Here is a 25,857-nt window from a genome sequence, read left to right as displayed (position 1 = left end):
AAAAAGTGTAGAGGATTTTTGGGAGTTTTGCAAGAGTATCCACTTAGCTTTTTAGAAGAAATATGGTCATATATATATAGGGAATGGGGTGTGGCCGGCCTTTAAGTGTGTTTTGGGGTGTTATTTGGTGATTAAATTAGCAATTAATATATTAATTAGGTATAAATATATTAATTGGCTAATTATCATAATAAAAGAAATGCTTTGGGAGGTTTTTGGAGGTTATGGAATGAGTATGGATGAGACAAATTTGAATTTGTTACCTATTTTGGGTACCCTTGATTTGGTTGATGGATGATTCTCCACTGCTCGCGTGTAGGAGACCCGGTATGCCTCGAGTGTTAATTTTCTCTCAGTCATCAAGCTGACCAAGAATTGACAAAAAAGGGGTTTTAAGATCAGGCCAAAAAACACGGACCTGCAGCCTTTGAAATTTGAACCATCTGAAATTATCAGGACAAAAAAAAATACCGTTACAGAAATTAACAACATCAAATCAAATTTGATGTTTCTGACATTACGTTTATTCGTACCACGTGGTAAAATCATGCAGTTTCGTACACAACTTTGCATGCATATTCCTAATTAATTTGAAATTTTCATTAATTAATCCATATATAATATGGTCGTATTTGTAAGGTGGTGATGATGCTGGCGCCATAGCCATGGATCAGCTTTTAGGTTGCAAGCTGTCTCATATAATTTGACGGTGGGTTTTTTAAAAGGGAAAAATAATAATATGAAAGCAAAATGCCACACAAAAGGATTGGAGGGTGAAATGTTTATACTATATATATTTATACGATACAACTGAAAGTTAGGCAGATAGATCGAACTTAATTATTACGTGGTTTACAATTTAATTAGCAGGCAAAAGTCAAAATTAATCGGCAAAGATTATTTTTTAACGAAAAATTCGTCTGCTATTTCATCACGGAAAGAGTTTTAATTAGTACTCTTTTTGTCACTGCAATCGTCGGAACGATTTGCTCAAAGGAAATGAAAGTATCAAATTGGTTTTACATGGGGATCCTTTTACCTTTTAGGCGTCGTTGTCGATCGAGTGATGCTATTTGAGCAAATAATTAATATTATTGTCTTCCATGACATGACCAGAATGATTAGTAAATTAGGTTAAGTAAAATAGCATAAATTTGTTTGTTTCACTAGGAAAAGCATAACATAAATTATAGGCTTTTTAGCCAAAATGTTTCTTAAGATTTGCGTAGCATATCATTTTGGTCCCTGAGATTGAACATCAATAGAAATGGTCTCTAAGATTGTCCACCATCCATTATTTTGGTCATTCCATTAAAAACTTTGTTCAGTGTTCCGAAGTTTTTGCCCAAAGTTTAGGCAATTTTCAAAGCTTCGTAATTCAATTGTTTCTTAACCAAATTCGACCCATAATATGTAAAAATGAAGATAGGAAAGTGTATAACAAGATTATACATATTTGAAAGTCCAATGGTTGCCAAAGATGGCCGGAAAATAGCCTGAAGGGTGATTGGTCAGCGCGAAAACTGGAAACTCCCCGAAAACTGGTAAACTTTAAACATTCATAACTTCTTCAATACTCAACGAAATTGAGTGATTCAAAAATAAAAATCATACTTCTCGATGAGATGAAGAGAATGGTACTTTTTTATGGCTAACTCACCCTGGTTTTTCTGGAAAACGGCTCGAAAGTGTCTGTCTTGATCTCGAGTTAGCCACTTTCGAGCTATTTTTCGGCAAAATCACGTCATATTAAACATCGAGAAAGGTACCATTCTCTTTGTCTCATTGAGAAGTATGATTTTCATTTTTGAATCACTCGATTTCGTCACCTTTCAGGTTATTTTCCAGCCGTCTCCAGCAACCATTGGGCTTCCAAATACATATAATCTTGTTCTATACTTCCCTATCTTTATTTTGATATATTATGAGTTGAATTTGGTTAATAAGCGATTCAGTTACAAAGTTTTAAAAATTGCCCAAACTTCCGGCCAAAAGCTTCGGGACACTTAATGGAGTTTTTAATGAAAGAACCAAAATAATAAATGGTAGACAATCTCAGGGACCATTTCTATTGATTTTCAATCGCATGGACTAAAGTGATGTGTTATGCAAATCTTAGGGACCATTTTAGCTAAAAAACCTAAATTATATCACCAACATCAATTGATTAACTTCAAACAACGGAGCCTTCAACTAATTAGCATTTCCAATCATGAATCATACTATATATAAGTAGATTGATAGCGTTATGTTAAATAAATCATTATTAGGGAGGATGGAGATCAGTTAAAATTGAACTCGTAGCAACTTGCATAGAAAAGATTGTTTTTTACCGCTGCAGTACAGCACTATCTGCACACTATATATATATACACACACACACACGCACATGGATATAAAATATGGCATATACATACATGGTATTTTGGTATATAAATATAAAACCATGCATCTACGCCGTTGATAGCGGGAAAGAAGTTGCCACATAAACTTTGACTAGTACGTTAAAATTGGCATTAAGGTCATGATGAAGAAACCTCTCTCGTGGGGTCCTCTCTCTCTCTACTAAAATCTAAACTAGGGTTCGTCGTGTCCATTTTTTCACTTATTCAAAGTCGACGACCATCTGTTAATTAATAATTTAAAATATATAGTTTTCTTTCTAAATGCTACAGTTAAGCCTACAACTATATAATGACTCCCCGCACCATATGCATTTACACAAAACATAAATTAAAATAAAAGTTTCTCCTCCTCTTCATCTCTCTGTAGCTCAAGCACAAAGTTTATATTTCTGAAACCCTAGCTTCTTTGATGGCTTCTAACTTGTGCTTGAAGACCCTTGCAGTGTTGGCTCTTGCCCTTGCGGTTTGTGTCCAAGCCACTCTAGGTTGGTTTGTGATCATTACCATATCATTTGATATTATTCGTTTTCAGTTTTCATTTTTTTATTTGTTAAAAATTGAAAACTTATTTAGTAATTGTTGTTAGTTTTCAGTTTTCGTTGAAAACCAACAATATTTATCAAACAACTTGTTACAAAACAAATATTATCGAGATAACCAGCTAATTATTTGCAAAAAATATATAATACGATGCATGCATGCAGGGGGAATAACATGTGAGAATCTGGAGCACGATGCATGCGCATTCGCGGTGTCGTCGTCCGGCAAACGCTGTGTGCTTGAGAAGCATGTGAAAAGAAGCGGAGAGGAAGCGTACACGTGCCGAACGTCAGAAATTGAGGCCGATAACTTGAAGGACTGGATCGAGAGCGAGAAGTGCATCAAGTCTTGTGGGCTTGACCGCAAATCCTACGGCATCTCATCAGACTCTCTCCTGGAGTCTCGATTCACACAAAAACTTTGCTCCCCTCAGTGCTACGGCAACTGCCCCAACATTGTTGACCTTTACTTCAATCTTGCGGCTGGTGAAGGTGTATTTTTACCAAAACTTTGTGAAGCACAAGAAGCAAATGCTCGTCGAGAGATGTCGGAGATTCGTAGCTCTGGATATGTTGCGCCGGGACCAATCAACGCGAAATTAACAGCACCAGGGCCAATCAACTCAGTGAAGTTAGCAACCTCTTATACACCAGCGGAGGGTGCCCCAGCCGAGGCTCCTTACTAAGTACACCATCAAGAATATACACCAAGGGCTGAGTTTCCGGCCGGGCTCGATATTCTGCACCAAAATATCTTTATGTGTTGTTTAAATTATTACAATATATGGAACTTAGAATTCAGAAGTACTGCGTATGTAGATTAATTAAGTGAGCTATGTGTGTTGTTAAAGCTTGTGTTCTAGCTTTTGTATGCTTTAATTTTCGGATGGATTTAATAATAAAAATGCTTTCTACAGCCTTTATATGTATGTTTGCTTCTTGATTTGGCGTCAAGGCGGAATTAGAAATTTTAAGATAATTTTTATAGGATGATTCTCGTTGAATGCTAACATGAATATTGATGGAAAATTAGAAGAATTACGTAAAAAAAATAAAAAATGCATAAAAAAATTAGAATATGAAAATCACTTCTTATAAAAATAGTCCATCAAGGGCCAAGGCCTAAAGTTGTGAAGAAAATTAACCCACTATATTTATGTTTGGCCGACAAGTAGTGGACGTACCATTAGTTGCATAGCATGATGCCAAAAACTAAATGGTCAGGAAACTTTAACGAAAAGTTCCTGGTAGTGTTTACTTTAACGAAAAATCATATTTTTACACTAAAAAGTCAATCATAATATTATTCACTTTACTCTTTATTTTGTCATTATCATTAAAACTCAAAGTTTTCAAATCTTTTTTATTAGTTTTCCTTCAAAATTAAAGGGACATTTACCTTGTTTGGTAGGTTGGTGTGCTTTTTCCCATCAATTTAAGAAAAGATGAAGTTTCAAACCCGAGACGCATGAGTGAAATTGGATTCGTATATACATATTGGTGGGTGTAGGGTTTGGCTGCCAGGGATCCGGACGAAAGAGACATCTAACTGAAAGCACACAACAGTTTGTTGGCATTTTATTTACACCACCACCACCACCTAAAAACTCCATTCAAAGAGGACCACGCAGAGCAAACATTTCATTTTCCTTACAACCCTATCATTTTTCATCAGAAATAAAGAAATCTTATGGCTTCATTCCATCAGAGGATTTATGGAGCGAATACCGAGAATAGACTTGGTAAGTCTGTTTGACTAGAACATACCTCACATCAAGTAAAACCCGATGATATATAGCAAAGGAAAAAAAATTTGTTCGGTCAGTTGGATCACGTAATTGTGAAACTCACTCATAAAGAATGAGACCTATATGTTTAAGTACCACCTGCTCCATGTCGTTATAAACCCTAATGCAAAGGCAGCACTCCTTTGTGATCCGATTGTCGAACACAAAAATTTCTCTCGAATAACTTCAAAGAGTAGGAAGATGAGAAACCGGCGAAGTTTTCAAATGACTGGGCTAAATGAGTTATGCTGAACTTAATTACATTGTGCCCCATCAGATGCTTTTGGACACACTATACAATATACACCATCATCATCCTCAATGGTTGCCAATTACGCATCATGATTTATCAGTTTGTTTGTCAAATTGCTTTCATATATAAACGAATGAGGATCCTCTTTGTGAGAATTATGGGTATCCTCCAATCACGTTCGTTCATCATACATCGTACAATCAGAAATTATTGTAATTTTTTATATTTAAAATTGAATATAAACAGTACCTGATAAAAACTGATCGCACAATGTATGATGAACGGACTTGATTGAAAGATTTCCGGAATCCTCACAAAGAGGATCCAGGGAGGATCCTCATTCTATATAAACATTGGTTGGTTGGTGGGTTTAGGTTTAGGGCTTGGCCAGGGGCCCGAACGACAGAGACATCTAACTGAAAGCACATATTAGTATGGTGGCTTTTAACTTACTCCACCATCACCTGATTCACAACCACCCAAACTCCATTCAAAGGACGACCACACACATTCAACATTTCATCATAATTAAGAAATGACATGGCTTAGTTTCATCAGCAGACGGGTTTATTGAGCGATTGTCCGCAATCATTAAAATTAACATTGATGGGAAGATGGGGGCCTAGTTGTAGTGGCACTAGAGCTAAGAAAACTCCCACCTCATCCAAGTTCGATTCCCCCCATCCCCAAATTTAACTAATGAAAAAAAAAAAATTAACATTGATGAGAATGGAGAAAGATTTTGGTATTGTTGAATCCTTAATGACTAAGACAATTCTCACACCGGGTGAAATTACATAGTGCTGGGCCAAAAAGACATTTTTGTGTCGAAGGTCGAACAAAGTAGATTTAACTAACTCCATGTAGGTACATATCTTAATGCAAAGGCTGGCTCCTTTTTGTGAGTGGTTTGGATAGTCTACTTAATCTGATTATCGAAAACAAGAATTTTTCTAGACACCGAAATATAGGAGTGGGTTCGGAAAACCGAAAATTGAAATAAAATCGCACTGAATACCGAAACTAAAAACACGAACCAAAACTTTCGATCAATTCATGAATAAAATGCATAAGAAGGTAGTAATTAAGGGCAAGTCCAAGATTAACAATTTGACAAAAGAAACAAAATTGCATTTTTAATCATCTTAATCTTTACATAACGCCACCCTCATATCATAGACTCGATTAACACATTCAATAAACATATTTTCAGACAACTCAACTGCTACCATCTAAAAACTAAGGAAAATGAAAAAAAAAAAAAAAAAAAAAAAAACCAAACACGCGAATTATGGCCGAAGAACGAACCAGAATCCAGCAATCCAAACCCCAAACAGAAGCAAATTTAAATCCACAACACAACTCAAACAAAAAAGAAAACATTTGCGATCGAGATCAAGCCTCCTCCTGAACTTCCTCTTCCTCTTCATAGTCGTAACCCTCCTCATCGGCTGTAGCATCCTGGTACTGCTGGTACTCCGAAACAAGGTCGTTCATGTTGCTCTCTGCCTCGGTGAACTCCATCTCGTCCATTCCCTCTCCGGTGTACCAATGCAAGAAAGCCTTTCTGCGGAACATAGCAGTGAACTGCTCACTCACCCTCCTGAACATTTCTTGAATGGATGTGGAGTTGCCAATGAAGGTCGAAGCCATCTTCAGACCCGTTGGTGGAATATCACAAACAGTGGACTTGACATTGTTCGGGATCCACTCAACAAAGTAGGACGAGTTCTTGTTCTGGACATTGATCATCTGTTCGTCAACTTCCTTGGTGCTCATCTTGCCACGGAACATGGCTGAGGCAGTCAAATACCGCCCATGACGTGGATCAGCGGCGCACATCATGTTCTTTGCATCCCACATCTGTTGAGTGAGCTCTGGAACAGTAAGGGCCCTGTACTGCTGGGATCCACGGGATGTGAGCGGAGCAAACCCAACCATGAAGAAGTGCAATCGGGGGAATGGGATGAGATTAACAGCAAGCTTGCGGAGATCTGAGTTGAGTTGACCAGGGAAACGAAGGCAGCAGGTTACGCCACTCATGGTAGCAGAAATAAGATGATTGAGGTCGCCAACTGAACCAATAAGAAATCATTGCTCAGAAATTATGTCATGTTTCATTTAGCAGCAGGAACTAAATATCAACATCTATTGCCCTCAATTGTCTTGCAAACTACACGACCAAATAACAATCTAAACATATAAACATTTATAAGATACAAAACGTAACCATAGAGCCATTTTAAAGACAATTTCTAAAGGCATTCAAAAAATGTAGCATCAAAAACAGCTACAGGGTACAAGTGAACGTAAATTGCACAGGTGCGGCAGTGCGAAACAATTAGCGTCCCACCTATAAGCACAAGGCTACAGGCTTCTGTGCTTATAAGCAGGACCAATTAGTCAAATTGCATAACTTATAAAACAGTGACCCGAGACAAAAGGAGCGGCAAAAGAACAACCATACCAATGCAAGCGGACTCAACCACATCTTGTCAATACAGAAGAACACACAAATAATCAAACGCCCAAAGTGCATATGACTAATACTTCATACAAAGTGAATCATCAGCACATTCAATACAAATACAAACAGAGAAAAAACGAACAATTCAGTCTCGAAAAACCAATGTATTACTATTAACCACTATTTCTCCAATTCACAATTCCAATTAAATTTTACACGACATAAGCATACAATACACAATATCTAATCCCGCAGATAAATGTTAATCCGTGAGAGTATACCATAAACACATTCAAATTCAACTTCAAAAACTATGATTCTGACTCAACAGGGTACATTATACAAACAAAAGAAAAGAAAACTCACAGCTGGGAGTAGTGAGCTTCAGTGTTCGGAAGCAAATGTCGTAGAGAGCTTCGTTGTCCAAAACCATACACTCATCTGCATTTTCAACAAGCTGGTGAACTGAGAGAGTTGCATTGTATGGCTCAACGACGGTGTCGGACACCTTCGGCGACGGAAACACGGAGAATGTGAGCATCATTCGGTCCGGGTACTCCTCACGGATCTTGGAAATGAGAAGAGTTCCCATTCCGGACCCAGTCCCGCCTCCCAAAGAGTGACAAACCTGAAAACCTGTAGCCAAACAAATCATAAAACTCACAATTCGCACACACTAAAAAAAGAAATTGTATCCAAACAGAGTCTAATCAAAATCTTGTATCCAAACACTCGAAATTTCGAAAAATGCACACGGATCTAATGACCTAGCAACAAAAATCGAACTCGAAATATACCTTGCAAGCAATCGCAGTTCTCGGCTTCCTTCCTGACGACGTCGAGGACCGAGTCGATCAACTCGGCGCCTTCGGTGTAATGACCCTTAGCCCAGTTGTTTCCGGCGCCGGACTGGCCGAAGACGAAGTTATCAGGGCGGAAAATCTGGCCGTAGGGCCCTGATCTGACGCTGTCCATGGTTCCCGGCTCGAGATCCATGAGGACGGCGCGTGGGACGAACCTCCCACAGCTGGCTTCGTTGTAGTAGACATTGACGCGCTCGAGCTGGAGCTCGTTGTCGCCCTGGTATCGGCCGGTGGCGTCGATGCCGTGCTCGGCGCAGACGACCTCCCAGAACTTGGCGCCGATCTGGTTGCCGCACTGGCCTCCCTGGATGTGGAGAATCTCACGCATTTTGGTGGAGGAGAAGAAGATTCTGGGAGAGAGAAATGGTCAGGGAAGAAGACGAAGGGTTTTGGAGAGTGAGGGACTGACGTCTGGTATTTTATAGCGGGGTGAGATGACGGACGTGTTTGACGGCGCTGTTTGGTTTGAGTGGGAATTTAAATTTTGAAAAGCGAACCTGTAGTTTTGGAAGCCAGAAGGGTCCGATCCTGTGCAATTACGGTAGAGACTTGGGAGAATCTCAACAGTTGATTTGGTTCGGTATGTTTGAGTCTATTTTTTATGGACGGTTCGATGTTGAGGAGCATGGAGGGACTGGTGTAGTTGGAGGGATGGGGTGTTTAACGCTTGAGAAACGACTGCAGAGATTGTTTTCTACGCGCTGTGAGGTGAATGACGGTTACGCGCCAGCGGAATTGTGGGGTAACCGGGTAATGCTGGATTTGGTTTGGATGGGGGGCAGAGACAAAAGAGAAACTCTTGCAGAGTCGCACATGAGTTTCGCGCCCGGACACGTGACAGGAATAGACTATAGTGGGTCGGTCACGTGAGTAGCACTTTGAGCCTTTTTTTTAAATTTTTTTTTTAAGGAATTTTAACAAAAAACTCTCGGTACTGTTTATTTTAATAAGAAATCATATTTTTACACTAAAAAATTAATCTTGATACTATTCACTTTTTTCGTTAAAGTGAATAGTATCGGGAGTTTTTTATTAAAATTTCTTTTTTTTTAGCAAGATTCTCGCTGGATCCTCTTTGTGAGGATCTCCGGGAATCATAAATCATACATCGTATTATAAAAAATTATTTTAAATATTTTTATTTAAAAATAAACATAAACAGTACTTGACAAAAACTGACCGTATAATGTACGATGAACTGACACGGTTCACGGATCCCTAAAATCCTCACCAAACTGATCCGGAGAAGATCCTTTTGGTTTTTTTTTTATTCTATTTTAGAATAATCACTAAAAAGGAAATTTATTGTGTGTTTATGTTTTAAATTTGGTGAGGGTGCTTTTTAAGAAGTGTTTTTATCTCTTTTTCTCAAAATTTGGGATACATCACCAAGCATGTGTTTATTAGAGTAGGATTATCTCCTCTCTTTTTTCCCCTCCTCTTCTCTCCCCTCTTATTTGAACGGTCATGGTTAAGTCACATTAACATCTTATATTAATTTTTTATAGTAAGAAAAACACAAAATAAGAGAATGTGAGAGGAGGGGATGGAAGGAGATGAAAAGAGGAGATGAGAGAATCTTAATCCGTGTTTATTTCCTTCACATCATGTCTTAATTCTTATTAGGTCGAACGATCAGACTATGTGGTTATTTGGTCATAAACGTAAAACACATTATCCTTTTGTATTATGATCCCACCCTTCTTTTATGATCTCACTTTTAGTGTATGGTGCACAATGTGGCCCTTCAAACACAAACATATCTCTTTTATAAGGTTTTAGCATTTGTAATATTAGAAAAAAACATATCTTCGATCGATAATCACTTATAAACTAGCCCTAAGACATAGTCTAATCATATTACTCATTTCCTTTTTGTAATAGTCGAATATGTCTTAAATTTGAATCTCTATTTTCATTAATAAAAAACAGCTAAAAACAATTTGGGAAAATTTAAAACAATTCGTCGATATATAAATCGTGGTTTGGACTCTCACATCTATTGAATATGAAACCAATTGCATAAAGTGTGGTGTATGTTTGTTTATTAACACTTAAATAACCTTTGGGAAATTTGGAAGATGGAAAATTAAGAGAATTTATTTAGATGGTTTAGATGTCACATATCAAGCTTATTCTTATTATTATATTTTTGGCCCACGAGTGAAGTGAGATCCTTTAAGTTGGAGACTAAAATAAACATGGTCTATACCAACCCTAACTTTTACTCAATCTTTTGATGAGTGAAAGTGGCCCACAAGAAAAATGGGTGGGGCTACCCACATAGCATTTTTTACATCCCACACATTATTTGTTAATTTATGTAATTTGATATTATTCAATTCATTCAAGTTAATGGTGATATCTTTTTTTTGTTCAGGGTTCAGGAGAAAAGAGAGGAACCACCATCCAATGGTGCTTTTATGAAAGCACGGTCACAGATGGCCCGCCACGGATTCAATGGTCGGAAAATGAGAAAAGTGTGTGAGAGGTAAAAAAGAAATGTGCGGATCACCATCTAAGAGAAATAAGTAATGTTGTTGTTGTCATCGTCATCATCATTATCATCATGGAATGAGATGGAAGTAGCTAGATCAAGTGTACCCATCATTCCACCCTTCGTACCAAAGCTAAGAAACTCCATGATTTTAAAGCTACTAAGATATGGCAACAACTACTAAAGAACACCAATTTTTTTTAACATTATCACAATTTCACTTGATTGCTATAGATTCACGATGTGCACTCATTTTTGCAGAGACTTACTTGTAGCCTGTTTCAAGTTCATTTATTTTACGTGATGAGAATGTAGAGAGATGAAACTATAAAACCCGTTACATACAACCTATTCTCCATGATATGAGGATATGAACTTATAATGAAAAGGCTATATATTACAGTATGTATTGAACTACAACAAGAATGCCACAATTGTTGTATCTAAAGCGAATTATGCATTAACACGCGTTTTCATGTTTGAAATACAAAACTAATAAATGATTAATTTGTGATTATTATAGGACCGCAACAATAACATTTCCGTTATACGAAAGTTATTCGCCGACTTCAAGGGGCGGTTATTGGCTTAGGAGGAGGGACAAGGATTGTTTGCCCTCCTTGTTCTCGTGCCCTCTCATGCCCTCATGTTTGTGTGGTCACGGTTAAGCCACGTCAACATTTTATATTACTATTTATTTTTGTCTTATTATATCTATAAAAAAATAATATAAAATATTAACATGGCGTAACCATGACCACACAAAACAGAAAGGCATGAGAAGGTACGAAAACAAAGAGGGCAAACAATCCTTGTCCAGGCCACTGGCAAAGAGCTGAAAAGTTATAGCTCTGACATGGTTCAGTGCCACACCTTTAGTTTGCTCACATTCCAAGCAACCCCAACATTCATGTTCCTGAGTTCGGCAGTTTCTCTTGGAGAAGGATTATCTCCCTTACTAATTTTTTTTTCTTTTTCTTTCCGTTATATTTAAACGGTTACGATTTAGTTACGTTAAAATCTTATATTGATTTTTTATAGAAAGAATAAGACAAAAAATAATATGTGAGAGGAGGGGATGGAAGTAGATGAGAATAAGAGTAGAGAGAATTCTACTCCGTTTCTCTCTTGATCCTTTTTTGGTGGGGAGGAGGTGTCAGATAAATTAATAGAAATGAACGAGGATTCTCTTCGGATCTTTTTTGTGAGGATCCTATGAATCCTCAAATCGTGTCTGTTCATCGTACATCGTGCAGTCATAAATCATTTTAAATACTTTTATTTAAAATTAAATATGAGTAATATCTAACAAAAACTGATCACACGATGTACGATTAATGAACACGATTTAAGGATTCCTAAAATCATCACAAAGAAGATCCGGAGAGTATCCTCGTTCAATCGAAATGTGCAAGAAAAATCTACCCCAATAGGATACCGATACTCTCCGGATCCAAAGCCCAACAGAATCGTGCTGAAGTTCGAAAGCCTGGCCCATTAGTGATCACCCCTACCGGGCCAAGACAAACAATGGGGCCCGTGGCCCAAGTCAGTAACTTGATACGAAGAGTTACCGTTCTAGTCCCCTCGAACGGTTGAACCCTTTACTGCTTCTCCCAAAACCCTCCAGAACCCCCAAAGCTCTCGTTTCGGCGTCTGAGACAAAAATGGTGAGCAAGAGACAGAGAGAAGCTCGGAAGAAATTCCGGGTAGAACACCCGGAACTGGCTAAACAGCCGACTCCGCCCAAAGACCCAACCAGGAAGAAGGACAAGAAGAAGAGCTCGTTCAAGCGCAAAAAAGCACCCAGCGACCCAGCCAAACCCAGCAAAAACCCCCATAGAAAACACCCCCTCAGAGTCCCCGGCATGAAGCCCGGCGACAGCTGCTTCATCTGTAAATCCACCGAGCATATCGCCAAGCTCTGCCCCGAGAAAGTTCAGTGGGATAAGCACAAGGTGTGGTCTTTTTTTCAATTTTCCGATTTAGTTTGAGTTTTCTTTATCGGGGTATTTCTCCGATTGATGAAACTTGGTATAGGTCGTCGAAATGAAATTCATGTGGATAACTGGAAAAATGGATTATACATGCATATGGGTTTGTGGGTATGTTTTGTTTAGCTCTTAGTAATTGGAAATGGCGGTGGATGCTTGAATCGAATTTGGCTTTTTGAATGGTTATTTGCAGAAGTTAATGGAATTGGAATTTTATTTGAAATATGGTTATTTATGGTGTGGAGTGTGGACTGTGGACTGTGGAGTGGATGAAATTCCTGCTTTGATATCGTTGTGATTATCTGATTCTTGCAGATATGTTTATATTGTCGGCAACGTGGGCATAGCATCAAGAATTGCCTCAACAAGAAAGACGATTCTGTGGCTGAGAAGTTATGTTATAATTGTGGGGAAAATGGACATTCGCTTTCTAACTGCCCCTACCCTCTTGAAGACGGTAATCCTTCTAATCGATTAGGTTATGTTAAGTTGGCTTAATATTCGGATGATGCATATGGGAAGCTGTTAATTGGCTGTTCTTTAGTGTGTCTGTGTAGTGGTGGTCAACTGGTCTTTTAAACATGACAGCATGCATTTGAAGTTTACATGAGCGATGCAATGGTTTATAGCATCACGATTCACAAGTAGCATATATTATGGGCAAGCACTAGGTTTGAACAATTTCCAGCTGAAATCATTTACCTTTACTGAAATTAGTAATCCTTGCGCTAAAATCTTTGGTTTCACTGTTGATGTATTATCCAAAAAAATTTATGGAGGGACAATGAATGGAGCTTGAATAAACATGAACTTGAATAGTTAGGAGGGTTGAAAACTTGACATATATTATGTTGTTCGGAACTGCATGCCACTGAAAGAAAAAGTCTAGAAGAGGATATTTGTCCAAAGCTCATATGAGTTGTCGAATTCCTCCCACCACCAGTCTTTCATCATGTGTTATTTTTTCCCAAAGTTCTACTGGGCCGTACACATTACTCAGATAATTACAAATGGCATTTTTGTTTGTCTTTATCGAGTTTTTAATTTTACATCACAAGTAGCATATATCATGTTGAGTGGGAATGTCACTTTGAGTATCCAATTACATATTGGGGACATGTGCACTTTGATAATAACATTTTTACTCTATGGGTATGTTATTGCTTTGTTATTCATTTTGTTTATCTGGTAATGCAGGAGGAACTAAATTTGCCAAGTGCTTCATCTGTAATGGGACGGGTCACTTGAGCAAGAACTGCCCTGAAAATACTCATGGGATTTATCCAAAGGTAAATGAATTAATATTTGTTAATTGACTTTTCATAGCAAAGGGGTTGGAACTTTCAGGACATAGATGTTATTGATTGAAGTTTGAGCCATCCGAGCCAATTTACTTCATGAATGAAATCCGACACTTCCCTTTATGAATGAATTTCATCTCTCAGGGTGGTAGTTGTAAAGTTTGTGGGGGTGTAACACACTTGGCGAAGGATTGTCCTAACAAAAGCAACAGTTCGATGTCTGCTGGTAGATCTCCTCACTCGTGTAAGTCTTCCATTAGAATTCCTTGTTTTGTCTTTCCTTGGAGTTCTTGAGTTCTCAATTTACTTTTTCATCATCTGATGTTCTAACTAACAAATTAGTAGTAGATTAAGGTGGCATAAATGTCCAGGTCTAAGTTTTAAGCAATTTGATGTTAGACCAAGGCATTGGAAAGATATATCTACCTTTTCCTTACTCTTCCGATTTCATTATCTTATGGGGAATACTGACTCCCTCAGGATTAGGCAAAACTACAATCACCTTGATCATGTTTCTGTAAATGATTCTGAATTTTTTGTCCAATTATACGATATCAATCATATTCTTAAATAACGGGTTTTAATTCTTAGGCAGGTTTGGGTAACCTACTTTAGAAAAAAACTGATGTCGTCTCCTCCCTTCACCCTCTCACAATTTTAGTACTATATAATGACAAAAGTTGTGGTATTTTTCAGGTCTTTTACGAAGTATTCTCGTCGATTTTGAATATTTTGTGCCTTCTATTTTTCAGGGAAAGAAAGTGATCTGCCAAGAGGAAAGGTTACAAAATTTCTCAGTGGAGACGACCTTGAGGACGATTTCAGTTTCATAGATGAAAAGCAAAGTGGCGGTACACAACACAAGTCTGCAGATGTAGTTGGTTCTGCATCTCTTTCACAAGAAAGTACTGTAAAATCCAAGAAGAAGAAACAAGGACCCAAAGTAGTGAATTTCGTTGGATAATGATGTTTCACGAGCGAAGAAGAATATCATGTCAATTTTCCAGTCGTTCTTTTGTATGGCACGGGTCACTTCTGTCACGGAGCATTGGCACCATCAAGAGTTTGCCGTAGTCTAAAATAGTCCGACGGTGTTCAGAAATGATTTTTGTAGTTCTTAATGTATAAACCTTGAGTTGTTATTTATCGTAATTTGTTTCGAGTTCTCTTGCCTAAAATAAATGACTCTTTATTTTCTTTCTTTTTATGTTAAAGTATCCAAATCAAACATTATAACATAATTAAGGAGTTGATTAGATGTGGACATGATCAGCCATAGAAGCTTCAGACAATTCTCAACCTTTGTTTTGCCCCTTAAAACTCTCTACTTCCCCGCAAATTTCTGGTCTCTTATGCCCTTCTCCCCCAAAAAATAAGGCTCTCTCTCCCTCTGCTGCTATACTTTCCATCTATCTCTTTCTTTTCCGGCTTTCTTCTTCATTTCGCACTGCACTCCCGTCTCTTTTCCGACGACAAAATGGTATGTCCTCATCTCTCTCTCAAAATAAAATAATTGATGACAAAGGTTAAGACGCATGCTACAAATTCAATCTAACTTCGATTTAACAAAAGCTTTTTGAAATCTTTTTTGTGAACAATACATAATTGGTAGAAATGATCGTAGCCAAGTTGACCAGAGCACGCTCTTCCCTTCCCTATAGTTTGGATTAGATTAGAATATAAATATCGCTCGTGCAACGTCCTCCCCCTCAAATATGTAATATGTATAAGGTTTTTAATACGGTTGTTTGGTTTGGTTTGGGGTAGGCGGTGTCTGGCATGGCCGTGAGTGATGAATGCAAACTCAAGTTCGGGGAGCTAAAAGCGAAGAGAAATTACCGATTCATTGTATTCAAGATTGACAAACAAGAAGTGGTGGTAGAGAAACTTGGCAGCCCAGATGAAACATATGAGGATTTTGCGGAGTCCCTGCCTGCTGATGAGTGCCGCTATGCTGTCTTCGATTTTGATTTCACCACTTCTGAGAACTGCCAGAAAAGCAAGATTTTCTTCATTGCATGGTAATCAATTGACCGAGCCAATTTGCGTTAATTGTTTCCTTAATTAAGCGTCCTTTTCTAAGGTGCTAATGTTATGCATGAAACTTGATTTTCTTAGGTCTCCTGAGATATCAAGGGTGAGAATGAAGATGGTGTATGCAAGCTCTAGAGATCGATTCAAGAGGGAACTTGACGGCATTCAAGTCGAGTTGCAGGCAACTGATCCGAGCGAAATGAGCCTCGACATTATTAAAGGCCGAGCTCTTTAAGCAGCAGATCTTCAACCCTTACTTGACAATTACATTTGCCCATTTTGCTGAGAAGATGTTTTGTTTTTGTAGTTTTCTTCTTCTTTGTATGGGTTCAATACCAACCATGTACTTTATTGTAATATTATGAATTCTTTTATGATTTGCAACTTCTTGCATCAATGTGTTTAATTTAGTCAATACAAGGTTTCATGTCTGCTTCAGAATCTCAAAGTACAAATTCAAGTGGTCGAAAATTCACGATTGGAATTAAGATGACAAGTTAAAAAGAAAAAAAAAGAAAAAAGTAAATTGAGATATGTTTGTTTAGAGAAAGACCTATGAAGACTTCGACAGAGACTTTAAGAAAAGATATGAAGTACTTGGAGCTAACAAAAGACTTGATGTAAAACTGAACGTATTGATGTTCTAGGATTCATATAACCAACTCCACTTAATGGAATAAGGCCTTGTTGTTGTTCTTGTAGTGGAAAATCTTTCTGCTAATAATATTTAGAAAGGAGTAATCATAAGATAGGTTAAGTTGTAGGTACTCAAAACTAGTTGTATACACCAGTACATATCATATATATCTATGTGTATGTGTTTATATATAACCCTCTCTATGACTGCTCATGATCCTTCCAATAATTCTTCTCCCATGTTTCTACTTGTTTGATTGAACTTTCTTTTCTACGAAGCACTTCAAAAAGAGACGCCGGATCATAAGGCGGAGGCAAGCTGCAAGGTTCACTGACTGCAGGACCCTTCACCAAAGATTCCATCATAAATTTCTTTTCTAATCCTTCTGCTTGGCAAGCCATTGCCTCCGAGCAGAGTTCAATCGCTTTTTGAGGTATCCTAGGCTTGAATTGTAAGAGGTTTGCGTACTCGTTTAAAAGATGAAACATGTAGTCATACACATAGTCCATCTTCAAGTCCTCTTGAATTAACTTACTTGATGCCCTTCCAATTGCTTGCGCCTAAAGAAAACAATGAAAAGCAATGATATTAAGAAAAATAAATGTTGAAATCTGGAGAAAAATCGTAATGATTGAATTACAGTACCTTTTTCTTGTGACTGTTGCCCCAATCAACAGCAAACTTGATAGATCTGCACTTGTCATCATACTTTATGGGCCAGTAGTGGTGCAGCGGCATCAAAGTTCTCGTGAAGAAATCGTAGTAACGGGGCTTTACTATCAACGTAACAGAATCACATGCAAGAATGTACTTTTCACTCACAGACCAAGCAGAGCCTTCTATGTAGATCTTGTACCTGCAATATCGTGCATGGAATGAGCAAAGTAGTGCAATTAGGAATGTCGAAAGTTCAATAAACACGCAGTCATAAACTGTACCTATGAACGCATTGGCTTGCTAAATCAGATCTCTTGAACCCTTCCTGTGCTTCGCGAGACCAATCCTGCGTTGATTTTTCAAGAACAATGTCAGATTCTGTACTTTTGGTCTCAATGGTAAAACTGGAACAGTAACAAAATGAGATGGATATAATTAGGTAAAAAGTACCTGAGCATAAAGGCGAGCATACCAATCATACTGGTCAGAAACATTGCATGTCATGAGTTCTTGCCTGTGTTCAGCAATAGTTGGATTTCCCTTCCAATAAGCATAAGGTTCTCTATCTAGCCATTTGCTCCTCTTGTTGCCTTCCTCTAGGTTCTTTAACAAAGTCTCCCATGGCCTTATATTGATTTCAGCCCTACACAAGTAAGAATGTGACTTACATGTCATCTTTTAACGATCTTTGGGCCGTGAATCAGACCTAAACCCTAATTCCTGATTCTTGACAATCTCAAGGACACACTCCCATTTATGTAATTACATGACCACATAACATGATAAGAGATTACGATGAGTGAATACGTTCAGAGGGGGATATCTCACCAATTATCAACGAAAAAAACTAAGTAAACAAGAAGGAAAAAGTCGAGAAGTCTTACCATCCCCAAAAGGACCAATCAGGAAAGACAATGTCAAGGGTGCTGTCATCCCCACAATAGCGAAACAACGGCGGTGGAGTAGTGGAGTTGGGGCCGTCATAATCTCCTGACAAAATGACGGGCCAGTCAACGCAGTCAAACATCATCTCCAGATCCGGCACCTTCCCTGGGTACTTCCGTAACAACTGTAGGATCCCCCATATTGTAGAAGTATCTCTGGTCTGAAACGCCTTCTCATATTGCTCGACGTAAGCCTTGCCATTCACAATCACCAGCTTGAAATTGGCCGTCCGATTAGCCCTCTCCACCATGTCCCGTGTGATCCCGGTGTGGGCCCATGGCCGTAGGTCTTCGTGTATCCAACGAAAGTATTCCGGACATGTGGGCGATGACGGACGATCAGGATCTTGCTCCGGGTGGAATGTGGTAGGGTAGTTTGAAGGGCAGGTAGTTGTGAGGTTGTAGGCTGTGCAGTTGAGTGGGATTTCGAATTGGCTCGAGGGGTTTTGGGGAATTTGACCGGTTTTGTTAGGGTATGTTTGGGAAGTTTTGGTGGTTAATATAGGTACTTGGGATGAAGTAGTACTAATTAGAGTCTCTGTCTGTTAAAAATGGAGAAACAGGCAAACAAAGCTCATCAGTAAAATGCTATATAGACCAATAAACCTAAAGAGAGCGTAATGACTGATCTTATACGACAACACACTCACAGGGAGTGCGAATAGTTGGAGCGCAATTTAGAAGGGTTTTAGTAATCAACTCTACTCGATATGTGGCCCAATAATACCTATGAAGTTAACATTAACGAATACACTTGCAACATATGCTAGAAAAAACTTCTATGTAACAGGTTGATTGCCTTCAGCCTTAGAAGAGGGAAGAAAGATAAAGCCTTGTGGGATGGGTATCTCCACTTGGCAAGAACATTGCTTAGTTAAAACGTAAGAGGATACATCACTCTAGTTTTGTAACACGTGTTGTATTTTGACTAGACAATGTCCTTACCAAATTTTTTCTTAAAAAGAGAAATGAGCGGTATAAACCCTTTAGAAGTAAGTTATTTCCCGAGGAACATATATTCTCGCAACATACAACATTGATTAATGTCATTTTGACAAACATCGTTTGCCTTGTACGTTCTTCATGATTAGAAAATATAAAATAAAAACAAAAGTAAAAGATGAATATTGGAAACAATGGTGGCAGATAGTGATATATATGATTACTTACGGAGGAGTTGAGCAAGCGTGTGCAAACAAGCGCGCCGACGAGGACGAAGAGGAAGACGAAGATGGCAGATAATCTTGCAGGCGACTCCATGAAATGGCCGCAAGATAAAGATAGTGCCCTTGTCTGAAAACTCAAATGGCTATAAATATATGACCCGGTTGACAGAAAAATATTATCGGACCTGTACGACGACAAGTAGTACTTTTGGCTCCCTCGTATCCCCGAGGTTAATTATCCGATCCGTACAATGACAAGTAGTACTTTTGGCTCCCTCATACCGCCAAAGTTTTCTTTAAAAATAAAAAATTACTTTTGGCTCTGAATGTCTGTATATTCTCTTACAATCTTTGTTAACTAGTTTTTGGGAGTCCTCGTAGTTTTGTGGAAAACCATGTTTCTAAATCCGTAGTTGGAAACCAAATTCCACGGATCTAAGTGGTGGTACTTATTTCTCGAAATAGTAAGATCGTTTTATTTTGAATGGTTGAGCTTGAATTTTTTTAGGGCACACACCCACATTGTTAAGTTTTGTCTTCCGATATTCTTTAATTCATTCGATCTGACGGTAAAAAATTTAGATAATTCAGTTTGTACATTAAACTGAATTAATTCAAGAAAAAGAAGATGCTGGAAAATGTGAGTGATATTTTAGGTGCCAGTGTCATGCATGCAACTTGAATCAGGGCCCCCAGAATGTGAGGCCCTAGGCGATCGCCTCTTCCGAACCTCCTCAGATCCGGCCTTGGCCTGAGTGAGCAGTAATATGTATTTTTAATTTTCTTTCAATTCCACTAAAAATATCATAATTTAATAATATCCCATCTGTCCTAGTTTGTATAGAATTCCATTTGCATGGATGGAACATATATATGGAAAATCATCTGTATACATCAGTCTACGTAACCATATCTCTATGATTGCTTTCTCTGATTCTCCCAGTAACTCCTCTCCCATGTTTCCACTTGTTTAATTGAGTTTGCTTGTCTCCTAAGTAATGCAAAAAGAGACGCCGGATCAAAAGGCGGAGGCATGGCGCATGGATTCCTCTCGGCAGGACCCTTCACCATAGAGTCCATCATAAATTTCTTCTCTAATCCTTGCGCTTGGCAAACCATTGCCTCCGAGCAGAGCTCAACCGCTTTTCGAGGTATGGTGGGCTTGAACTGTAAGAGCTTTGAGTATTCGCTTAACAGATGAAACATGTAGTCGTACACATAGTCCATCTTCAAATCCTCTTGAATCATTTTGCTTGCTTCCTTTCCAATGGATTGTGCCTGAAGAAACCAATGCAATACGTAAACAGATATGGAAATCTGCGGAAAAAGCCTAACAATCGAAATTATTACCTTTTTCTTATGACTGTTGCCCCAGTCAACAGCAAACTTAATAGATCTGCACTTGTCATCATCTTTTATGGGCCAGTAGTGGTGCACCGGAATCAAACCTCTCGTGAAGAAATCATAGTAACGGGGCTTAACGATTAAGGTAACAGAATCACATGCAAGAATGTATTTTTCACTCACAGACCAAGCAGATCCTTCTATGTAGATCTTATACCTGCAATGATTGTGCATAGAGGAAACAGAAGTCAGGCAATTAGTTACAGAATGGCCAAACTGGATCATAGATGTTGACAATAATTAAAGCAGTTTCAGCCAAATTAAACTCCAACTGATAGTTGGATGTTTCTACCTATGAACGCATTGGCTTGCCAAATCTGATTGCTTGTATCCTTCCCTTGATTCTTTAAACCAATCCTGCGATTTATTTTTCAAAAACATTGTCAGATTCTGTACTATTGCTACATATGGTCTGAATTTTTTTACTAAGCAGCAACTGTCGGAACTGTTAACCGAAGGAGAAATTGGTTAACGGTACTATTGCTATAAGGCAGATTAGAGGTACAATAGGAACAATTAAACAAAGGAGAAAATGGTTGACGGTACTTGAGCATAAACGCGAGCATTCCAGTCCGTTTGCTCGGAAACATTACATTTGAGGAGGTCTTTCCTGGTTTCAGCAACAAATGGATTTCCCTTCCAATAAGCGTACGGTTCTCTGTCTATCCATTTGCTCCTATTGTTGCCTTCCTCTAGGTCCTTTAACAAAAGCTCCCATGGCTTTATATTGATCTCCGACCTACAAAACAAAATGGGAACCTAGGTACCATTTTTGAACGGATATAAGAATAAAATTACACCAACCTACATTTGGCAATACACTCCATCTTTGGATCGTCAACTGTGATTCGTTAAGTGTAGGACTGATACTCAGGGTGCACTGTGCACCCAATTGAATAAATTCATTAGCATTACTAACAGATTAGCAGTATGTTCACTTAACTTGTAGCACAAGCCACGAAGGGCTAAGGTTATGAATTATTGTACCAATGAAAAACATGATTTCAAAAGAAAAAGAAAAGGTCAAGAAATCATACCATCCCCAAAACGACCAATCAGGGAAGACAATATCGAGTGATCTGTCATCACCACAGTAGCGAAACAATGGCGGTGGAGCCGTGGAATTGGGCTGGCTGTAGAACCTTGATAAGATGACGGGCCAGTCAACACAGTCAAACATGAGCTCCAAATCAGGCACTTTCCCTGGATACCTCCGTAACAATTGTAGGATCCCCCACAATGTAAAAACGTCTCTCGTCTGAAACGACTTCTGATATGTCTCCAAGTAAGCCTTGCCATTGAGGATCACCAACTTGAAATTGGCCGTACGCTTGGCACTCTGTACCATGTCTTTTGTGATCCCGGTCAGGGCCCATGGCCTTAGGTCCTCGTATATCCAACGGAAGTACTCCGGACACGTAGGTGGTGGTGATGGACTGTCGGGATCTTGCTCTGGGCTAAAGGTGGTAGGGTAGTTTGATGGGCAAGTTCGTGTGAGGTTGTAGGCAGTGCAGTTGAGTGGGATTTCCAATTTGGGTGGAGGACTTTTGGGAATATTAGGAGTTTCGGGAGGGTGCTTTTGGGATGCTCCGGTCGTTACTACTGATCCTTGCGAAGTATCAACTAGAGTCTGTGTTTGTCACTCGACGCAAAAGCAAAAATTCATGTCAAGCAGTATAACCAATAACCTAAAAGATGTAAACATTTTTTACGTCAACACAACACCAACAAGCATGCATTCCTTTGTCATCTAACGACGAGAACAACATTTTTTATGTCACAATTAGTCATACGGATTCAACGTGAAAAACATAATTCCGCTGTTGACTACCTGATGCACTCTTCCTTCTTTTTTATTCGGGTTTGAGACCAGCAATATAAAATAAACTTACACAAATGAAGTTTTTCCACGTCACCATTAGTATATGACTAAATGTCAACAACTGACACTATAAAGACCAAAGTGAAACTTTGCCAAACTAGTTGGACCAAAATAATTATCTGTCCATTTTTCTAAGAACAATGCAATTGACACCATGATTAGGATTGGATTAAAATAATCTTTTGGGGGTGAATTAGTCAATTTGGATTAACGACGCACATTTATCGTCAATTGAAAAGAAAGAAGAAAAAAAAAAGTATAGGTGCACCGGTTTATAGACGTCAGGTGTGAGGTGAGACACCACCCTACGTGCTTGTCCCATCAGGCTAAGGGTTTGCTGTCCCCAAATTTCATATCTCTTTTATGTCTTCCTTCTTATTTGACACGTGTCTTCTAACTTCATTCCAAACTAATACGGTTAACTTTTCGTATAATTAAAAATATATTACATTTTCTTTAAAAAGTAAAAAAAAAAAATCTGAAACGATCTTCATCCTTCCTCACTCGATCTCCCAGAGCTCACCTTCGAGCCAACCACCCCTTCAGGCATCCCCCACTCGCTTTTCTCCTTTGTCCTAATCCATTTGAATGAAATGAAGATTTAACTAGAGGAGACATCACCCTTGACTTGTTTTGGATAATGGAGAAATTCAAGCTAGTAAACGAAGTTGGGGCTTCCAGCTTTCAATCGGGGAAAGAGAAGAGAAAGCATGAAATTAAAAGTTGGGTTGTTCTGGGGGTGGGTCTGGTGGTTGCCATTGCTCACCACCGACGAAGCATCGGTTTAATATCCTCCTTGAATCCCAACTATCAAACTTTGATAGAATATTTGTTCTTTGACATGCTGGAATCACGATCTAGTGCAGGATTTGAAAAGAGAGAGAGAAAGGAAGCTTTGCCGGCGGTGAGGTGGACCGACAACGGTGATGGGGTTGTGTGTTGTGTGTGCTCGGGAGTCTAAATTATTTTCCCGTTGGTTTTTTAAACATTTAATTTTTGGTAATATAATTAATTTTATGAAAAATTTAACAGTGTTAATTTAGGGTTAAGTTGAAAAACAAAATATGATAAAAGTGACACATAAGAGACATGAGATTCAGGGGCAGCAAACCCTGGGCCGTCCCATCAGTGCATGCTATAACAGCACGTTAACCGACAGTCACGGCAAATGTTAAGCAGCCCTACATTATTCTCACGACGTACGACATCGAATCATGCCGTTTGACGGACGTCGTTTGACTTTCGCACCTTCTGGCCTTTTTCCCAGTTCTTGACATTACCATTTGCAGATGATACTACGTTTATACCATGGAAAAAGCTTGGCTGCTAAAAAAATCAGCAGCAGCTTTTGCTGCGAATTACGGATAGACACGTGTTCAAGTTATGATTAAAAAATTAATTACTTGGATATATGTTTACTCGTGATTCGCTAGAGGCAGTTGCTGCTGATTTTTCAAGGCTTCGTTCTTGTACCATTCAACTATGTGAGTCGAAAATAATTTTTTTATTTATAAAATGATATTTTTATAAATACAAAAATGGTCTTTAATAGTCTAAAGACTCTAAACTACTAAAAAATAATCCAATATTATATTAATTAGATTAACAGAAAATATAAAAATATTACTTGATTTAATCTTGACCGTTTTATTTTAACTAATAAAATTATCAATGTTTGGAAAAAATAAAAGAAAAACTATTAATAAAAAAACCAGGAAATAAAAAATGAATATTGGAAACAGGTGTGTGAAACAGTGTGGAGCAAAAAGACTTACAGGGAAGTTGATAAGGCGCGTACAGACAAACGCGCCGAAGAGGAGGAAGACGAAGACAGCGGAAAATCTCGCAGGTGACTTCATAAATGGCCGCAAATATAAGATAGCTTCAGTGAAGTGAGTGTACAAGTAGTGCCTCTGCGTACTTTCGTTCTCTCTCATCCCTTTTCTCCGCAAACACTCTCTCAATTATCCTTTCGCCCTCCTTCTTGTTCTCTGAGAACCAAGATTTGACTTCACAGGTGGAAAAAATCCAGGGATTTGGTCAACTGGGTAGGAGGAGGAACTTGTTTCCTGAAACGGGTCGGGTTTAGTTTTGACTGGTTGAAGCTGTATGGAGCAGATGAAGTTGGTGCGTTTGGTTGGGAGCCAATGAGAAAAGGTTGAGTTTTGGTTGGTTAATTGAGCGTGGAAGTTGAATTAATGCTGAAAGTAGATGTGTGGGAGGCGGAGGCAGAGAATCTGATATGAGATCTAGATCGTGAACTTACTTAATAAAATGGAGAAATGACCGAATTGAAAAGGATTGTTTGGTAATTAGCAAAATTTGTAGGACTAGCAGTAGATCGGAGACTGAGAAAAAGAAAAGTTGGTTAAAAAATGTTTGACCGAAAAAGGAAAAATAATAGAAGGAAGAAAGAAAGAAAGAGATAGATGAGAGGTGGGGTAAGGAATACGAACACAGGAGGTGAATGGTTAATATTTTGGAGGTGAATAGTTAATATTTTTCAAAGTAGATTTTCTTACTAGTAATGTTAGTGAGATTAAATTTATAGATAAAATTTTGTAAATTAATTGACATGAAAGTTGATGATGGATTACTACTTCAATGTTGATAAACGTGCTCATTCATATTTGTGACACATCATTTAATTTACAAATTTTATCTACAGATTTAGTTTGCCTAGCTAGCATAACCCTTTGTAACGTGACCATATGGCTCCTCTTTTGTTGTTTGCTTCATATCTTTTTTATAACAATGCTTGGCTATGAGTAAGAACTCTATTCAGTGATGGATAAGAACACTATTTAAAAAATTTCGTGTTCAAATCATGAAGTTTTATGTTTATGATCATAATCTTTCATATTATGAATCACATTACAAAGCTTATCTTTGCCAAAAAAAAAAACAATTAAAACTAAAATCATTTAGCCAATCTATTATAAATATATTGACGGTTCGTAATGCATTTATAAATTTTATTTATCTGTTTTATACAGTTTAATGACTAAATGATCTATCGTAAACATG

At 38.3% G+C, this 25,857-nt stretch overlaps 5 protein-coding genes across 6 annotated transcripts; 2 read left to right on the top strand and 3 right to left on the bottom strand.

Moving 5' to 3' along the window:
- The first annotated feature begins 2,718 nt into the window (after nt 1-2,718).
- Nucleotides 2,719-3,860, top strand: LOC103440565 (uncharacterized). The gene is made up of 2 exons (XM_008379267.4): nt 2,719-2,890; nt 3,110-3,860. Exons 1-2 carry the CDS (start codon nt 2,815-2,817, stop codon nt 3,628-3,630), a joined length of 597 nt encoding a protein of 198 aa, XP_008377489.1. The 5' UTR covers nt 2,719-2,814; the 3' UTR covers nt 3,631-3,860.
- Nucleotides 3,861-6,093: 2,233 nt separating this feature from the next.
- LOC103440575 (tubulin beta-1 chain) lies at nt 6,094-8,761 on the bottom strand. Its single transcript, XM_008379278.4, has 3 exons — nt 8,249-8,761; nt 7,818-8,087; nt 6,094-7,059 (listed from the first exon to the last, which is right to left on the bottom strand). The coding sequence occupies exons 1-3, from the start codon at nt 8,640-8,642 to the stop codon at nt 6,380-6,382; spliced, it is 1,344 nt and encodes a 447-aa protein (XP_008377500.1). The 5' UTR covers nt 8,643-8,761; the 3' UTR covers nt 6,094-6,379.
- A 3,622-nt stretch (nt 8,762-12,383) lies between these two features.
- LOC103440585 (actin-depolymerizing factor 7-like) lies at nt 12,384-16,524 on the top strand. 2 transcript variants are annotated; one of them, XM_008379292.4, is made up of 7 exons: nt 12,384-12,769; nt 13,121-13,262; nt 14,003-14,094; nt 14,251-14,350; nt 14,859-14,980; nt 15,874-16,127; nt 16,225-16,524. In XM_008379292.4, the coding sequence occupies exons 1-7, from the start codon at nt 12,479-12,481 to the stop codon at nt 16,373-16,375; spliced, it is 1,152 nt and encodes a 383-aa protein (XP_008377514.1). In that variant the 5' UTR covers nt 12,384-12,478; the 3' UTR covers nt 16,376-16,524. The 2 variants fall into 2 exon arrangements, with proteins under 2 accessions (XP_008377514.1, XP_008377508.1); XM_008379286.4 differs by lacking the exons at nt 12,384-12,769; nt 13,121-13,262; nt 14,003-14,094; nt 14,251-14,350; nt 14,859-14,980 and adding an exon at nt 15,411-15,586.
- Nucleotides 16,525-16,755: 231 nt separating this feature from the next.
- Nucleotides 16,756-19,775, bottom strand: LOC103440600 (uncharacterized). The gene is made up of 6 exons (XM_008379304.4): nt 19,549-19,775; nt 18,319-18,920; nt 17,885-18,077; nt 17,716-17,780; nt 17,423-17,633; nt 16,756-17,337 (listed from the first exon to the last, which is right to left on the bottom strand). The coding sequence occupies exons 1-6, from the start codon at nt 19,636-19,638 to the stop codon at nt 16,978-16,980; spliced, it is 1,521 nt and encodes a 506-aa protein (XP_008377526.1). The 5' UTR covers nt 19,639-19,775; the 3' UTR covers nt 16,756-16,977.
- A 539-nt stretch (nt 19,776-20,314) lies between these two features.
- On the bottom strand, nt 20,315-25,264 carry LOC103440611 (uncharacterized). The gene is made up of 6 exons (XM_008379313.4): nt 24,606-25,264; nt 21,986-22,578; nt 21,495-21,687; nt 21,241-21,305; nt 20,895-21,105; nt 20,315-20,822 (listed from the first exon to the last, which is right to left on the bottom strand). Exons 1-6 carry the CDS (start codon nt 24,765-24,767, stop codon nt 20,460-20,462), a joined length of 1,587 nt encoding a protein of 528 aa, XP_008377535.1. The 5' UTR covers nt 24,768-25,264; the 3' UTR covers nt 20,315-20,459.
- Between the last annotated feature and the right edge of the window lie 593 nt (nt 25,265-25,857).

Source organism: Malus domestica, chromosome 01 (genome assembly GCF_042453785.1).
Source record: "Malus domestica chromosome 01, GDT2T_hap1".
Taxonomy (NCBI): Eukaryota; Viridiplantae; Streptophyta; class Magnoliopsida; order Rosales; family Rosaceae; genus Malus; species Malus domestica.
This window is presented reverse-complemented; position numbering and strand designations above follow the sequence as displayed.

What these genes read in the sequence shown, in the direction of transcription:
- LOC103440600 (XM_008379304.4), bottom strand. Translation starts at nt 19,638, where the DNA reads ATGGAGTCGCCTGCAAGATTATCTGCCATCTTCGTCTTCCTCTTCGTC. An exon ending in GATTGGTCCTTTTGGGGATG is followed by an intron (nt 18,078 to 18,318) that starts GTAAGACTTCTC and finishes TTACTTGTGTAG; the next exon opens with GGCTGAAATCAATATAAGGC. An exon ending in ATGCTCGCCTTTATGCTCAG is followed by an intron (nt 17,781 to 17,884) that starts GTACTTTTTACC and finishes AAATCAACGCAG; the next exon opens with GATTGGTCTCGCGAAGCACA.
- LOC103440565 (XM_008379267.4), top strand. Translation starts at nt 2,815, where the DNA reads ATGGCTTCTAACTTGTGCTTGAAGACCCTTGCAGTGTTGGCTCTTGCC. An exon ending in TTGTGTCCAAGCCACTCTAG is followed by an intron (nt 2,891 to 3,109) that starts GTTGGTTTGTGA and finishes GCATGCATGCAG; the next exon opens with GGGGAATAACATGTGAGAAT.
- LOC103440611 (XM_008379313.4), bottom strand. Translation starts at nt 24,767, where the DNA reads ATGAGAGAGAACGAAAGTACGCAGAGGCACTACTTGTACACTCACTTC. An exon ending in GATTGGTCGTTTTGGGGATG is followed by an intron (nt 21,688 to 21,985) that starts GTATGATTTCTT and finishes TTTGTTTTGTAG; the next exon opens with GTCGGAGATCAATATAAAGC. An exon ending in GCAAGCCAATGCGTTCATAG is followed by an intron (nt 21,106 to 21,240) that starts GTAGAAACATCC and finishes CAATCATTGCAG; the next exon opens with GTATAAGATCTACATAGAAG.
- LOC103440585 (XM_008379292.4), top strand. Translation starts at nt 12,479, where the DNA reads ATGGTGAGCAAGAGACAGAGAGAAGCTCGGAAGAAATTCCGGGTAGAA. An exon ending in TTCAGTGGGATAAGCACAAG is followed by an intron (nt 12,770 to 13,120) that starts GTGTGGTCTTTT and finishes TGATTCTTGCAG; the next exon opens with ATATGTTTATATTGTCGGCA. An exon ending in CCCCTACCCTCTTGAAGACG is followed by an intron (nt 13,263 to 14,002) that starts GTAATCCTTCTA and finishes CTGGTAATGCAG; the next exon opens with GAGGAACTAAATTTGCCAAG.
- LOC103440575 (XM_008379278.4), bottom strand. Translation starts at nt 8,642, where the DNA reads ATGCGTGAGATTCTCCACATCCAGGGAGGCCAGTGCGGCAACCAGATC. An exon ending in GAACTGCGATTGCTTGCAAG is followed by an intron (nt 8,088 to 8,248) that starts GTATATTTCGAG and finishes GTTTGGCTACAG; the next exon opens with GTTTTCAGGTTTGTCACTCT. An exon ending in GAAGCTCACTACTCCCAGCT is followed by an intron (nt 7,060 to 7,817) that starts GTGAGTTTTCTT and finishes TTATTGGTTCAG; the next exon opens with TTGGCGACCTCAATCATCTT.